Genomic DNA, 18,249 nt, shown 5'->3' on the forward strand with positions numbered 1-18,249 from the left:
TTAAAGGCAGTGAATACACAAGGTTTTTCTACAAAATAAATGGTTAAAATTCTGCCATTTAAAATTCTGCTACAGAATTTTCAGCATCTATCTACTCAATGTAAAGACTTTTATCTCATTTAATCTTCACAATTACTTTCTGTATTATTACTATTTTACAAATTCAGTAACAGATTTAGTGGTATATTTGTACACAGTACACAGAAATTCAAAAACATTCCAAAGTCTATTCCAGAACAGGCTACTCTTAGGTAATCTTCTAAGGAAGATTCTTCTCTTAAACTCAGAGATAAGGACAAAGGTTAATGGGAAACTTTACAGAATAATCAGCCTATCACCATCTGAACCTGCTGATTAATTTTAGCAATACTTTAAGTGGACAAACAGATATTATGTGTGATGTGACATGACATAAAAAAATATGTCATCATCTACAAGATATCCTTGCTGAAAAAAACTTTTAAAGCTATGCCTGAATCTAACTAGACTTTATATCTAACTTCCAGGTCAGAGGACATACAAAACCTAGAGGAAGAGTTAAATGATACCAAGATGAAGTGACAGGCAAATTCAAAATATGATATAATTTATACTACAAATCACCTAGTTCCTCCAAAAGTCAGCAATATTCAAAAAAGAAGAAAGATAAAATGGGACTTAAGGAAACAACCAAAAGCTAACGTGGGTCTTGTCTCAATCCCCATATGAACAGATGAAGTATAAAATAAAAACAATTTTGAAACCACTGTAAAATCTGAATGTGAAACTCTATGTTAAATGACACAAGGAACTGTTTTTAAGTTTGACAGGAGCAACAATAAAATAGTGAGAAAATGTTCTTTTAAAAACAGATACACAGAATAACTAAAACTATCATTGTTTGTGGGGGTGTAAAATGGTGCAACTACTCTGAACAAAGACCTGGAAATTGCTTGTAAAACTGACATGTACCTACTATGATTTAATTCCACTCTTACATATTGACCTAATAGAAATGAAAGCCTATGTTTACAAAAACACCTATTCAAGAATATTCATAATAACTTCATTTATAAAAGCCAAACCTGGAAAGAGCATAGGTGTCCATCCATAGAAAAATGGATAAACAAACTATGGTATAGTTTTATAATACAGTATCACTCAACAGGAAATAGAAATGCACTAGTGATAAACTCAGGAACAGAGTAATCTCAAAAACATTATACTGTGTGAAAAAAACCTGACACCAAAGAGTATGTAGTATATGATTCTGTTTATATGAAGTTCTAGAACTAAAAGTGATTTACTCTGGGTGATCGAAGAGGGCTGGGGATTTGTTCGGAATTTTCTGAAGTCATAGAGATTTGACTAGCACAGGTGTAGACATTTGTCAGAACTCACGGAAATGTACGCTTAAGACGTGTGTATTTTATGTAAACATGTCTTTTACCTAAAAAAAAGAATTATAAAAAATCATAAACTTTCGATCCTAGTAATGATATACAAGCCAAAGTATTTGGGGGGAATGGTAGTGATGTCTACTACTTTAAAAAATATCCAACAATAAGATCGGTTCATAGATGGACAGAGGGAAAGAATGATGGTGGTGGGTATATGAGTGTTCATTGTAAATTTTTTTCAACTTTTCTGTGTGGTTAAACATTTTCATAATAAAATGTTACAAAAGGAAAAAAACAGATACACAGAAATATTTACTTGTAAGTAGCATAATATCAGGATTTGCTTTTAAAATAGTAGAAAAACGGGGGCACCTAGGTGGCTCAGTCAGTTGAGCGTCCACCTTTGGCTCTGGTCATGATCTCACGGCTCTTGGGTTCAAGCCCAGTGTCAGGCTCTGTGCTAACAGCTCAGAGCCTGGGGCCTGCTCCAGATTCTGTCTCCTTCTCCCTCTGCCCCTCCCCCACTCACACTCTGTTTCTGTCTCTCAAAAACAAATAAACGTTGGGAAAAAATAATAAAATAAAATAGTAGAGAAACAAAGGAAGATAAAGCCAATATTACAAAATGTTAATAATTCCTTAATCTAGAAAATGGATATACTATTTTACTTTGCCATTTGAAAAAAATTTCTAATTAATTAAATTTTAAAAACCTGTTTATACTAATGAAGGAATATGCAACCATGAATATTGTTGTTCATATAAAGATTAAATTCATACCCAAATTAAAGCTTTAATATGGCACAATGTCCAACTCTTGGACCACCATCAGCCAACATGTCACAAAATAATCCTATCATTCAAATTAGCTCTTTATTTTTCCACAAGCAAAAATGCAACAGCATTAAAATTTGGGGGGACAGGAGGCACCTGGGTGGCTCAGTCAGTTAAGCATCTGACTTCAGCTCAGGTCATGATCTCACAGCTCGTGAGTTCGAGTCCCGCATCGGACTCTTCTGTGCTGACAGCTCAGAGACTGGAGCCTGTTTCATTCTGTGTTTCCCCTCTCTCTCTGCCCCTCCCTGCTCATGCTCTGTCAAAAATAAACAAACATCTAAAAATATTTTTAAAAAACTGGGGGGACAGGGGTGCCTGGTTGGCTCAGTCAAAATCCAACTCTTGATTTTGGCTCAAGTCATGAACTCATGGTTTGTGAGGTCGAGCCCTGTGCCTAGCCTCGGGCTCTGTGCTGAGAGAGTAGAGAGCCTGCTTGGTATTCTGATTCTCTCTTCCTCTCTCTCTCTGCCCTTACCCCCTTTCTCTCACAAAATAAATAAAGAAAATAAACTTTAAAAACAAATTGGGGAGACAAGTTTTGGTGTTCCAAATTAACTTTAAACAATATTATGTGTTTTGCTTTTAACAATACAAATCAGGTCATTTACTATATCAATAGTCCAATCCATGACTCTCAAATTATCAATTTCTCAGGCTAATTTGGTAGAAACCACCAATATCTGTGCCTAAAAGTGAGTGAACTAAGCTTTCTGGGACCTGAAGACAAGGGTGAAATATAATGATGAAATAAATTTAAAACAAAATGAAAAATATACCTTTATAATGACAACTAAGACTGAGTCATAAGGAGTTTTTTAAACCAAACATTATCTTCAAGTAAGTCTAAAATTTTCATATACCATTTGTGAAGTGTCCAAAGAAATAATTGTTCTTGTCTCATCTGCAGGACACATTAAGCCGTATGATACACTTGTTCCTCCTGCCAAAATAGGAAACAACAATGCTATGTTTAATATTCTATTTTTTAAGCTAAGTTTCTAGGGCAAATTCCTAATACAAAGTATACAAATAGGCCCACTAGAAAAGTAATACCTATTTCTACTTTGCAAAATGTAATTTGCAAATGCTAACACACTAAAAGCAAACTCACCTTTATTTTATGCTGCATGCCAAAATGAAGAAATATTATGGAGCTGAAAGCAATGGGATATGGCTCCATCCCCTGGGCACACTCAAGTGAAGCCCCTAGCAATTTGTGAAACTCCAAAAACATGATTAGAAAAGTTCTAAGCTAAAGATTACTGTGGAGATATCGCTTAAAAGAAAAAATACCCTTCCTAATTCAACTAAAGACACCTTACCTTAATTATGAGATTCATTTATCATTTGAAATAATATATTCTCATACAAAAAGACTTTAATAAACTAGAATATAAACAAGTTAAAGTTGCCTGGATTACACAATATTCAAACAAATTTATATGTCAATAGTGAAAAGATGATTTTAATATAGAATAAATAATATATAGAAGTATGTAAACAAAGTACTCCTGTTTTATATTAACATTTGTTATCAAACGAAAAATGCTTTCTTAATACCAGTACAAAATAATACCGTGTTCTCAGTAAACACTATTTGCTTATCACAGTCCTTTGATGTCAGAAAAATATTTCCCTGAAAGTGACACTGTAGGGCCTTTTCTCCATGAATTTAATTCAACCCAAATTATAAGCGGAAGAAGGAATCTGGAGCTCCTGATTTGTTGGGGTCCCACTTCCATTCCATCAATGCTAACTGAGTCAGTGAAGGCAATTTCCTTTGGCTTGTGTAAGTTATTAAAAAAATGTGGTTCATAAAAGATCAAGAGAGATCAAATTTGTCTTTAAATGCAAAGCAATGCTGTTTTTCAACATTAAAAGGTATTGTGATCTCATCATCATTGCCTTAGTTGATCTTTCACACTGCATAGCATTCTTCCCCAAAAGTATACACTGGGTATATTTAGCCTTTGAAAAACAACATTCTCTCCATAAAGACAAAGGTTATAAAGTAATTGCTAAAGTGGGAACATTTTCTTGTTTAAGCATTAAGTCACAGCGTCAACTAGCATCCACATGGGAAAGAAGCCATGAGCAACATGTCTCAAACAGTTCAGGTAAACAGACCTACTATAAAATGAGCAACATAAACCAATTTTTCAGAAAAAACATATCATAATTACAAGAATGTTTGCTTTCAAAGGGATTGCACAAATATTTAGAATATAAATATCTTAAATTTAAAACAACACATTTACATAATATTAAAATTCAAAAGGCATAATACCTACCACCAATTGGTATGATACAAAGGTTATATTTGCACGCTAGATTCACAATCTTAACTACATCATCATGACATGCTGTTGAGAAAAGGGAAATAAATTAATAAAAGGGACATGAGTAAACGCTAGGTAACCCTGCAAAATGAGGGTCTATTAAGTTCTTTAGTGTCTTTTTCATCATTTATGTACTCTTTAACACATTAAGTGGCTACATTAAAACAAAATGTTTATTATTTACCTTTTTAACTTCTTGTTTTGAAATGATTTCATACTTACAAAAAAGTTGCAAATAAGGTACAAAAAATTTCCTTCACCCAGCAGCCACAAATATTAATATCTTACATAACTATAGTTCAATTAACAAAACCAAGCAATTTACACTTACACGATACTATTAACTAATTTACAGACCTTATTCAAATTTTGCCAATTGTTTCACTAATGCCCCCTTTTCTGGAACTGCCAATCACAAGCTGCATTTAGCTGCCATGTCTCCTTACTCTTCTTTAATCTAAGACAGTTCCTTGGTCTATTTTTGATTCTCATGACCTTGACACTTTTGAAAAGCACGGGTCAGTTATTTCATAGAATCTCTCTCAATTTGGGTTTCTATGTCTCCTCATGGTTAAATTCAGGTACACAGTTAGGCAGGAATTCCACAGAAGTGATGCTGTGCCTTTCTTAAGAGCTACATCTAGAGGCACATGATACAGACAGGTCTCATTTCTGGTAATGTTAACTTTCATCATTTGGTTATAAAGAAATCTGCCAGGTTTCTCTACTGTAAGAATGCTTTAATTAGTAAGTATCTTGTAGGGAGACACTTAATCTATATAAATATTTCTCATCATACTTTCACCCACTTATTTTTGCATTCACTGATGGTGTTTCATTCTATTTTTAAACAAATTTTAAAATACTATACATAATATACCACATATATTCCTTTCTATTGTACACAACTAGCAGAGTACTCTTTATCAGAGTGTAAGCTATACAAGTAACAAATACCTGACAGCAGGCGACTTTAAATACAAAGCATAAGATGCTAAACCTCAATTTGGCTAGCAAGAGGGCATTAAGCCAGGGAGCTGGCATGGCAAAGAAACTATCTGAGAAAGATTAATCTCCTGATAACACGGAATGGCAAAGAAGAGAAAAAGACTTGAGGCAAGGAAATTATGCAAAAATCAGGTATTATTTGCTAAGGGATTGAAAGGGAAATTTAAGGATGTAAAATATACAAATGAATATCCATTTATGAAAGTAAAAATACTGGTCTATAAAAGTTATCATTTCTCAGGTTTGTTTAAAGCTAGGAATATGTCATTTGTATCATTCCAATTTTTAATGAAGATTCACTTTCAAGCTTTCAGATTAAATTTATAAAACTTACTATTTGTGATAAAAAAATGTATTCAATGGAATCCTAGTTTATTAATAACTAATAAAATACCCAAACATGACTATAAAAAACCTTTAACAAGGCAAAACTACTTCTAGGATTGTCAACTAATCAAAAGGTTTCGTTGACCACGTTATCTGACATGGCACTCCTTCATCCCACTGCTCACCTAGATTCTTGAGGTATGAAACATGATGATAAAGGGAATATTTTAGAAAAACTAACCTCTCATGAATATATATAGGGTGACCTGGAAGAACAAGAAACTCAAGGTATGAGAGAGAACATTATAGACTGCTGCGAAAATTCAGCTATGTATTGGTAAGGGCCTGGTTTGAAAACTAACATGGAAAAAAAAAATAGAAGGACAAGGTTGGTAGGGACTGCCATACAGAACGGATTTTATAGAACAAAGAAACTTTTGTACAACAACTAACTCTGCATGTTTCCTAAATCTGGACTTTTAGAAATATCTGTATTTTCTAAAGTAAGACACACATTTTCATTATGGTAAATCCTCAGTACTTTAATATTCAGACACATGAAGAACATACCTAGAAAGCACACTCCAAGTTCTACTTAAGATTTATCAAAAGATTGTCTATTAAGGTTTCCTATGATAAACAAAAATTGATAAATTTTGCTTTCATTTTTTTCCAGTAAAAAAATGGAATAAATCTTGCCCAAATCTTGGTAATGAAGTAGCCTAAAGCTACTAAAAGAACACTAGAAGAACATACCCCACAGGTATCAACAAAGTAATTTAATCTCAGCTACACAGGCTCTTGCATTTTCCCCCTACATATGTCACCTCCCTCCTACCTCCATATTAAAGTATGCTTTTTTTCCCCTCAGATATTCCCTGTGAAGTAGAGGGATCACAACTAAAAACAGATGAGACAATATTTTGAAAAATAAAATACTCCCTATACTCCTTTATGGAGTTTGAAGAGGAAAAAGGATCAGATCACTGGAACTTTTGTAAAAGGTAATTATGGACAGTAAGGTACAAATATGCCAATTCTACCTTAAATTTTCTACTAAAAGAGATGGGTACAAAAATCATATATATAAATATACTGCCTAATCATCAGCAAGAGCAAAATAACAACACAAAGCTCATCCTTCTTCTATCTCAAGCCAAAATCAGGAATGAAATTAATGTTTCAGAATTTAACTGTTTATATCAAAGACAATGGGTATCTTAAACAACTTGTTTCACCATTTGAAGACAATGCTTGTTAGCCCATGAAGTGATATCAACAAATTACTTACTAGTTTATAGTAATCAATAATTAAGAGATTCTTTATATCTGAATATTTATCATTGATCAATATTAATTTCATTAAGCTTTCAAACTAACCAAAAATACATTTTTCTACCCACCTTCCAATATGATATTTATGTTTAAAATGAAGACTTAATCAGCAACAAAAGAATCAATCATTAAAACCAATAGTTCAGGATGATCAGATCAAGAATTATACAACTTTTGGTACACTAAAAATACAGTTACCTATACTTTTTACAACTCCTATGTTTACAAGTATGTATTTCCAAAACTAAATTTATTTAAGATTTCACAATACTAAATTAATGATGCAAAGGAAAAAAAAAAACTTACTTGGCCATAAAACTATATCAGGAATTCGCTGAAACATTCCTTCCCTGAGCAAAAATATCTCATGAAGACAATGACCTGTTTTGTATTTAAAAAAGAACATGTTAAAAACATCTTAATTTATAAGAAATTTTAAAATTAAAAACACTGCTTATATAAAGTTGCTTACCATGAGCTCTAAATACTCGATCATCTGCTTCTTGTGAATATGAAATATTAGTTTCTTTAAGGTCATGAAGAAAATCTTCATTTACAATAGAAGGAGGTGTATCACTAGGATTTAAGGATGCCTAGAAAATAAAATTGGCTTCTTTGACTTATTTCTAGAAAAATAACTTTTGAATACCTGATTAGAGACAGTGACCATAAAATGTAACTGAGACAAAAGCATGGAAAAGTAACAACCCATACAGATACGAACTCTGTGACAATAACAAATTACAAATGGTCTGGTTAATTATACTCTGTATAAGTAATAGATGCCTTATGTTTCCTCTTTCACATCTTTGGCCCACCTTCTCATTATTTTTGAAGATTGCAATCAAGAACAAAGAAGATGGCAAAGTCTCAAATCTTCCATTTTAGATCAAGGAAACTGGGGAAAAGCTACTTAACTTTTGCATCATCTACGTTTTCACCTGCAGATAAAATTTACCATTTCTTAGATTTCAATTACCATTTTAAAATGATCAACAAGAAACCTCGTCTATTTTTATAGAACTGCTTTAAAACTCACAACATAATTATAATTTGATACTTAGTTTCAACTAACAGGTAACCTGAAAAATAAATCTTCAACTTTAAAGCTATGTGACACTGGGCAAATCACCCAACTTCTCTGAGCCTTGGCTTCTTCATCTGTTAAGTGAGATTATCACCACTAAACTTATACAGCTACCATAAGGAATTAGAAAGGTCAAAAGATGGTAATTTTTGTGAAAAGCACCAAATACCATGCCTACCACAGAGAAAAGGCTGGCCAAGTAAAATCTGCTATTAAAAAAAGCTATGATACAGTATCTGGAAAAAAGAAAATATAAGAATATGTAAAAGAGGCACCTGGGTGGCTCAGATGGTTAAGCAGCTGATTCCTGATTTCGGCTCAGGTCATGGTCTCGCAGTTCCTGAGATCAACCCCCACCTTGATCTGTGCTGTCAGTGCAGAGCCTGCTTGGGATTCTCTCTCTCCCTCTCTCTCTGCCCCTCTCCTGCTATCTCTCTCTCTCTCTCTCTCTCTTTCCCCCTCCCTCTCAAAATAAACATTTGATAATAATATTTTATAATAACATTTAAAAGATGTGTAAAAAATACATATTTATGTAGTGTTAGTATCTTATTAAAGAGTCTGTATTTAATATCCAATTATATAAGAAATATTTATTGAGTGTGTGCTATATACTAGGCACTATTCTAGGCCTTGGGGATATAGCAGTGAGATAATCAGGGAAAAAAATCCTTGGCCTCATGGAATTTACATTACAGTGAGAGGAAATGACCAGAGAACCCCAACAAAAGATACACTGTTATGATTTTATTAAGTTATTAAAAATTGAAAAGGGCTCAAAATCAGAAAAAAGTACATGGAAAACTGGTAAAATTTCTGAAAATGGTATACATATTACATCAATGTAAAAAAAGATAATTATAAACAGCCAAAAGAAAGAACTGAGGAAATAAAAAAGAAATCTTGTAAGAAAAGTTGAAAGAATTTGGTTTCGGAGGGATAGGAATTAACTGTTCACATAATTTCTTTAGTAGAATGACATGTAACGGTGGATTTATAAATAAAGCAAACAAGTACTCACTAAATACCTATAGCCCTCAATAGCGTGTTGGATACAGCAGAGAATATAGCATAGAGGCACCTGGGTGGCTCAGTTGGTTAAGTGTCTGACTCTTGATTTCGGCTCAGGTCACAATCTCACAGCTGTGAGATTGAGCCCAACATTAGGCTCTGTGCTGACAGCACAGAGCCTGCTTGGGATTCTCTTTCCCTCTCTCCCCTCCCCATTCACACACATGCACACTCTCTCTCAAAATAAATAAAACAAACTTAAAAAAAAAAAAAAAGAATACAGTGTAAGCCATAGTCCCTGCACTTATAGAACTTAAACCTAATTTAGAGGGACATGCAGAATACCATGCCATAGAAATAATAACAACAATAAATAATGAAAATCATAATAATATAGAGAAATGCTACTTCATTAGTTTGATATGAATACAGTTTAAAGTTTTTTAACCTCAACTACAGAAAAATGAAACTACATGAACAAACCAAAGTTCTCTATCACTCATACTTTAATCAAATTTTTACTTTTTTGTAAGTCTTTTAAAATTCTGAATGTTTTGATATTAAAAGTAACATTACATTTTTATTTCAAATTATCCTATATTAATCCTGGATTACTGTCAGTTCATTAAATATCCTAAAAATGATAGCAACTTATCCTTTTGTAGCAGTCCTCTCACAGAATGCATTCATTTGCACTTCACTACCACCCTAAGAGACATAGAACAGACAGTTATTATTCTCACTTCTCAAATTAAGGTAACTGAGCCTCAGAGAACAAAAAAAGTTTGCCTGGCAACTCTCAGATAAATTCTGAGATTAGGATCTATATCTGTGATGCTGAAAAGCCATCTCTAGAAAACCTAGCAAGGCCAATTAAACCAGTAAACTTCTTAACAAAAAAATTACAACAAATGCATTAAAGCAATTATAACAAATTACAAAGATAACTCTAACTGATTTAGGATTAAACACATGCACGTGCACACACAGAGACACAACACAGAGTTAAGTATGCTAGTAATCATTCTTATTTCTTACTTTAGAGGTAGTTTTATGCTCCAGGCTTACTCCAAGGGTATTTTGGATCCAGTCTCTAAAAGTTGGTAAAGTCATGCCACTAAGAGGGTACCTAAGATTACAAAGAAAATAAAACATTGGAATAAGGTATCTTCATTTAAATTTAAATCTTAAAATTGGCTTCTAGTAATGGTCAAGTAGTTCCTACCAAAATGACCCTCCCACATACAACTATAAACTCTGGACAAAAAAAACAAAAACAAAACCCAACTCTGAAGGCAGTACAGACAGACAAAAACAGGCAATAGGGGATAAAGGGGTGTGATACATTTAGAAAAGTATACCTTCCAGATCTTTTTTATTTTTAAAACAAGTTTTAGCCTGAGGGACAGCCCCCGCTGGCGCCATAACAGGAAACAAAAATACAAAAAACCTCTAGTCTTCCTGCCTTGAAGAACCAGAAGGCAGTGTTTGCAGTGAACACAACAGCTGGGAAGAGTATAGAGAAATCACAGGGAAGGAGAGAGTCAGAGACTGATGTATGCATAAACTTTCTCCAGATGTCTGATTGACGTATGGAGCAGACTCGAGGCAGTCCAACTAAGTTTAAAAGAACCCAGCTGCTCACCACCACAAAAGGAAAGAAATGGGAATCTGAGGAACAGTCAAGTTAATTACTTGATGTTAAAAAAATAAAGCCTCTTCGGAAGAATATAATGGAATACAGAGTTTCTACAACATACCATTAACAATGTCCAAGATGTATTCCAAAGTTACTAGACAAAAGACAAACAAGAAAGTATGATCCATAATCAAGAAAAAGGGCAATTAATAGGGACTGACTCTAAGACGATCTAAGATACTGGAACTAGCACACAAGCATTTTAAAACAGCTATAACAATGTTAAAGGGCAAAAGGGAAACGATGTTCCCAGTGAGTAAAAGAAAAAATCTCAGCAGAGAAACAGAAACTATAAAAAGAACAAAATAGAAATTCTATAATTAAAACTCTTAAAAATTCATTGGAGGAACACAAGAGCAGATTGGAGATGTCAGTGAACTTACAGACAGAGCAATAAAACATATACAATCTGAAGAGCAAAGAAAAAGATTGAAAAAGTAAACAGAGCTTCGAGGACCTATGGAACAACAGCAAAAGACTAACATACATAAAACATAACATATACATAACATACATATAGAGTCCTAAGCAAAAGAAAAAAAAAGGGAAAGGAAATAAACAGTATTTGAAGAAATTAATGGCAGAAAGTTTCCAAATTTGATGAAAGACATAAATTTACAAATTCAAGAAGGCCAGAGAACACTGAGAAGATAAATGCCAAGAAACACACTACACACATCATGGTCAAATTCCAATATAAAGAGAGAGAAAGAGAAGGAGGATAAAAATGTTAAAAGCATCTAGAGAAAAATGACACATTACCTACAGTGTAATAACAATAAAAATTATGACCGGCTTCTCATCAAAAACAGTGAAATCCTGGAAATAATAAACAGCTGTAAGGAGGGGTTCCTGGGTGGCTCAGTAGGTTAAGCATCCGACTTTAGCTCAGGTCATGATTTCACGGTCTGTGAGTTCAAGCCCCGTGTCGGGCTCTGTGCTGACAGCTCGGAGCCTGGAGCCTGGAGCCTGCTTCGGATTCTGTGTCTCCCTCTCTGACCCTCCCCCATTCATGCTCTGTCTCTCTCTGTCTCAAAAATAAACATTAAAAAAATTTTTTTTTGAAGAAAGAATAAAATAAAATAAAATAAAATAAAATAAAATGAAATTCTCAAATCAGTCTTTCTTTTTATATTATTACTTTTTGTTTCTTTCCAAGATTTCATTTGAATTCAAGCTAGTTAACATATTGCATAATATTGGTTTCAGGAGTAGAATTTAGTGATTCATCACTTACATATAACACCCAGTGCTCATCACAGGCACCCTCCTTAATGCCCATTACCTATTTAGCCCACCCCCTACCCACCTCCCCTCCAGCAACCCTCAGTTTGTTCTCTATAGTTAATAGTCTTATGGTTTGCCCCCTCTATGATGTTTTTATTATTTCTTTTTTAAGAGAGAGAGCACACAAGCAGGGGTAGGGGCAGAGGAAGAGAGAGAATCCCAAGCAGCCTCCATGGTCAGCATCAAGCCTGACATGGAGCTCCATCCCACAACCCAAGGATCATGACCTAAGACGAATGAAAAGCTGGACACTCAACCTACTGACCCTCCAGGTACTCCCTTCTCTGTTTTTATCTCATTTTATTTTTCCTTCCCTTCCTCTATATTCATCTGTTTTTTAAAATATCAAATAGGAGTGAAATCATATGATATTTATCTTTCTCTGACTTATTTTGCTTAGTATAATACACTCTAGTTCCATCCACATTGTCGCAAACAGCAAGACTTCATTCTTTTTGATGGCTGAGTAATATTCCATCATATGTATGTATATGTGTATATACATATATACACACACCACATCTTTATCCATTCATCAATCAATAGATATTTGGGCTGTTTCCATAATTGGGCTGTTGTTGATAGTGCTGTTATAGACATTGGGGTGCATGTGCCCCCTTCCAATCAGTATTTTTGTATACTTTGGATAAATACCTAGTAGTACAATTGCTGGGTCGTAGGGCAGTTCAATCTTTAACGTTCTGAGGAATCTCCACACTGTTTTCCAGAGTAGCTGTACAAGTTTGCATTCCCACCAACAGTGTAAGAGGGGTTCAAATAGTCTTTACATAAACATTAACAAAACAAAAATGACAGTGGAAAGGAGAAAAAATACATAAGGAACACATATGCTTTAACTAGTTAAGTTTCTTTTCATGCTAAAAAAAATCACAAGTGCTAAAAATCAAACTGAACGGGTATGTTTGAAGTACTATAATATGTTTTCATAAATCTAAAGAAATTGGAATGGAAGAAAGTATAAGACTCATAGCTAAAACAACTAAAGATAGCCATTCAGCATATAAAATTTTCTTCATTTCAGCTGAGGTAACAGTACAAATTCTGGAAAGCTGGTTATAACAGATACGCCACTGCTATGTGTTAGTTATGTTCCCCAAAAAGACCAGTTTGGAACTATTAGGTTTTAATGCTGGATCTTTATATGTTAAATGTACAATTAATTTGAGTCCCTGTAAAAGTTATTAGAACCTTGATTTTCATGACAGAATCAGACCTTTGTGAATCCCTTAATTAACAAATAACATTACCCATAAAATAAAAAGGTGACCACCTTCAAGATACTTGAATTAACAGATAGAGTTGGTGTTACTGTTTCGTGTAAAATTTAAAACTACATTCTACCACTAAGATAAACACAATATACTTCTACATCTGAATGCACACTATTTCAGACTTTGAAGAAGTATCTTGCACAGAATATTCTATTTAAGATTTTGCTCCATTAACTACAAGTCCAGCATAAAACATACAAGAGATCCGTGTCAGAATGTAAATTTTTCAATTGTACTTTTTCTTGCATCTAATGCCCCAGGATTTGAAAAACAGTAAAAGAAACCTGACTTCATAATCATAAACCTAGCATACTGCCAAGGGTTCCAAAAATCTCACAAAAGATCATGAAGTAAAAATTAAAACTTTGAAATCAAAGAAGTAAATTGACTGAAAAGAAACATTATAAGAAAAGTTAAAGGAATCAGCAGTATTTAACTGAAGAAACAGCTATGGAACAACTTGATTATTACAGTAAAATAGTTTAGATATATATCCAGAATTATAAAAAGCATATAACACTCATATAAGACTGTACTGAGCACTGTAGGACACACAGAATTAATATTATAACTTCAGTTCTTAAGAAACTTACAATCTGGTTTAGTTAAAGCTACAAAGACACTTAATTGATAGGATGAATATACAGGCACAAAATAGGAAAATTTTGCCAGAAATGCGATAAGAGGAAAGCCAGGTGCCTGTACCAATTATTGAAACAGGTGACTCTTAAATGGATCTTTACTCATGGTTGAAGATTAGTTTGAAAACTTTACGAAATGGTTCTTGTTGGGGCACGTGGGTGGCTCAGTTGGTTAAACACCCAACTTCGACTCAGGTCATGATCTCACGGCTTGTGAGTTCAAACCCTGCGTTGGGCTCCGTGCTGACAGCTCAGAGCCTGAAAGCTGCTTCAGATTCTGTCTCCCTCTCTCTCTGCCCCTCCTCCACTCATGCTCTGTCTCTCTCTCTCTCTCTCTCTCTCTCTCTCTCTCTCTGTTTCAAAAATAAACATTAAAAATAAAATTAAAAAAAAAAAAGAAATAGTTCTTGTTGTAAAATATAAGGTGAGATCAACTCACCACCTTTCCTCAGGACAGAACTGACCTATATTGTAGAAGATATAGAACCAGGGGAAGCTTTTAAGACCAAAGAAATCACTGTGTGGAAAGAAAATTCTGTGAACATAAATATCCAAGAATGAAGTGCACATCAAGATTTACTGTGACTAAAGACAAAGTCCTCTCACTCTGCGGCAGTGGACAGAGGCAGCAAAATATTAGTACACACAACTATCTATCCCAGAGTAAGTTCCACAATTGCTAAGCAATTTAAAAGTCTTTTATAATCAGATAAAACTTTAATACCACTGAAAATATAAAGTACAACAAACCCAAACAAAGTCTCTCCATCTAAACACTAACTTGTGCTTTGTAAGCACCAATTAATGTATAATACCTTTAAAGTCCAAGAAAAATGACACTTTTCAAAAATTTTAGTTTGTAGAAAGCTACAGCATTAGCTCTGAAGTATTGCCTTCTGCTGATTAAACCCATGAGGACTTTTTTTTTTTTAATATATGAAATTTATTGTCAAATTGGTTTCCATACAACACCCAGTGCTCATCCCAAAAGGTGCCCTCCTCAATACCCATCACCCACCCTCCCCTCCCTCCCACCCCCCATCAACCCTCAGTTTGTTCTCAGTTTTTAAGAGTCTCTTATGCTTTGGCTCTCTCCCACTCTAACCTCTTTTTTTTTTTTTTTCCCTTCCCCTCCCCCATGGGTTTCTGTTAAGTTTCTCAGGATCCACATAAGAGTGAAACCATATGGTATCTGTCTTTCTCTGTATGGCTTATTTCACTTAGCATCACACTCTCCAGTTCCATCCACGTTGCTACAAAAGGCCATATTTCATTTTTTCTCATTGCCACGTAGTATTCCATTGTGTATATAAACCACAATTTCTTTATCCATTCATCAGTTGATGGACATTTAGGCTCTTTCCATAATTTGGCTATTGTTGAGAGTGCTGCTATAAACATTGGGGTACAAGTGCCCCTATGCATCAGTACTCCTGTATCCCTTGGATAAATTCCTAGCAGTGCTATTGCTGGGTCATAGGGTAGGTCTATTTTTAATTTTCTGAGGAACCTCCACACTGCTTTCCAGAGCGGCTGCACCAATTTGCATTCCCACACTCAATTCATCTATATCTAGAAGGAGTAAGTATAGCAAGATTATAAATCTAAGGATTTAGGGGTGCCTGGGTGGCTCAGTCAGTTAAGCCTCAGACTCTTGATTTTGGCTCAGGTCATGACCTTATGGTTAGTGAGTTCGAGCCCCACATGGGGTTCTGTGCTAACAGCGCAAAGCCTGCTTGGGATTTCCTCTCTCTCCCTCTCTCTCTGACCCCCCTGCCACATAAATAAATAAACTTAAAAAAAAAAAAAACTAAGGATTTATAAACTGACAAATTACAAATATGTTCAAAAGATAAGACTGTGTTCAGGAAAAAACTTCTGATATTTCCCAAAGATCTAGAACAGCTTATAATAATTGCTTCTTTGGCTGGGTTTGAAATGTCAATGTTGCCCTCCCCAAACTACATACAATCAACCACATTTGCTTATAAAAATTTATTTGGATCAGAAATAATGGAAATGCAATCCCCATAAATTTTCATTAAAACTCACTCTTGGTTTCTGGCACCTAAGAATTCTTTTTCCCCAGCTCTGTTTTATTTCATTCTTGGGTATTTTATTCGTGTTTTCTATGCAGTTATAGAGAGCAAAGATTTGTTCAGTTCAAATCAGTATTTTCTTATAACTCATCCTTTCTAGTCACAAATTCCATTTTCTGTTTGAAGAATATCACAACCTTCTTTTGCTTATGCCCTGTGCCTTCCACTAGAACAACAGCAATTTTTGTCACAGGGTAATTTTTTACAAGATGACTAGCTTTACTGTGCTACTGTATAGGGGTAGAGAAGGCTACCATAAAGTGCTCCCAGAGTTTGGAGAGAAAACAAGATCAATACAATGAATGAGTATGGTTATCTGCAGAAGCACAATACAACAGAAACGGCACAAGAATGAAGCTTAAAAACATTTGGGTATCACTCACAACTTTCCACTGAGCAGGTGACCTCACATAAGCTATTTAACCTCTCTCACCCTCAATCCCCTAATTATTTTTAAGAAAATATGACTACCCATCTTAGGGTTATTTTAAGATAATTCAGTAGTCATTCAATTAAGAAATAGCTATTATTATCTTTAAGAATGTTTGTAAATGTTTTCTGATACAAATCAGAGAAATCTACTAATTCAACCATTATCCCCAGGAAACTAGACTAGGTTAACAGAAAGCTATGATCCAATTCAATCCAGTTTATTATCCTCTGTGGTAATGGTACTTCTGGCAGCACTAAAATGGGAACTGAATATTATTTAGTTATTGGCTTTAGTTATTAAATAGTTTATGTAGTATGTATTTAATCCTAGAGCATTTAAATTCCATTTCTGTATTTGGAGAGCTACCCTCCGGATGAGTCGTAGTGAGGAGCAAAGGCTACCTTCCACTAAAGCAAATGTACCTAATATCTACTTTACTGGTCTCCCTTCTAGGCTCTGCCAGTTGGATGCACCCCATTCTATTCCCCTTTCTCCCACTGGACCCAACTCAGGAGTTAATACAAAGAAATGAGGCCTTTAAGGAACTCATTCTGGTTAGAATGGCAGCAGCAGCAATCTTCCAAAGTCTCAAGCCAAACATATAAAATTCTCCGGTTCTATTACAACCTGGATAAAAATCTCTCTTAAGACCACTGAATCTCCTTTGCTCTTAATCTATGCTCTTTGAACAACATCTGAATTACAAATTTTGTATTCTATATATCTTAAAATCAGAAAGGGAATTAACAAGTGCTCTATATACTGAAAAAGGAATAATCTAACCATGAATAAATACACTGGGGTTCTAATGTTTTCAATGAGCGTACCATGAGTGTGGCACATGTCAGTCCTCTAAAACCTGATCCTCTCTGTGAAAACTGACAAATCAAGTGTCAGAACACCAGAAATAAGAACCAGATTCTGAACCCATGGCACTACTAAAATGTAATTACTTGAGATATTTTCTATGACTAATCATTCATTTCAAACACATACGCTTCCAACACAAACCACTAAATAGCCTACAGTACCCTACAGAAGTAAGTGTCTAATGCTTTCAACAGCACTGTGCATAAGGGACTATTTGCCCCCTCCCATAAAATAAAGATGCTATTCTCTCAAGATCCAAAGAAAGGAAGAAATGAGGACAGTATCTGAAAGGAGAGGAAGTTGATTTTCTAAGTTCAGAAGATTTCTTTTCTCCTCAGAAGATTTGGCAAAACCAGCTTCTACACTGATAAGTTTCTGTATTAGACATTATTCTATTTAAAACGTGGGACGTTCAACATTTAGAACACTCGTAAATTTAATTTTAACCAGAAATTCCTCCTACCCGAATTATACAATTTCTTAACTAAGCCTCCACCAATATGCTTCCCAGTCAAACTTAAAGATGGGAATGAGAATACGTATATTTATTTTTCCTATTAAAAAGCAAGTGTCAAATGTACATTTCACACCTTCATTACAATTAG

General features: G+C 34.4%; 1 protein-coding gene across 1 annotated transcript in view; it reads right to left on the reverse strand.

Annotated features, from left to right (window-relative positions):
• The window catches only part of AGPS (alkylglycerone phosphate synthase), a 143,602-nt gene that overhangs the window by 89,422 nt on the left and 35,931 nt on the right, over positions 1-18,249 (reverse strand). Inside the window, exons 3-7 of the mRNA XM_047873320.1 lie at positions 10,362-10,452; positions 7,698-7,818; positions 7,532-7,606; positions 4,508-4,579; positions 3,077-3,156 (exon numbers count right to left, since the gene is read on the reverse strand). Coding sequence (XP_047729276.1) covers positions 3,077-3,156; positions 4,508-4,579; positions 7,532-7,606; positions 7,698-7,818; positions 10,362-10,452 — 439 coding nt within the window. The remainder of the gene's footprint in view (positions 1-3,076; positions 3,157-4,507; positions 4,580-7,531; positions 7,607-7,697; positions 7,819-10,361; positions 10,453-18,249) is intronic.

This window comes from Prionailurus viverrinus, chromosome C1 (assembly GCF_022837055.1).
Source record: "Prionailurus viverrinus isolate Anna chromosome C1, UM_Priviv_1.0, whole genome shotgun sequence".
In the NCBI taxonomy this organism is placed as follows: domain Eukaryota; kingdom Metazoa; phylum Chordata; class Mammalia; order Carnivora; family Felidae; genus Prionailurus; species Prionailurus viverrinus.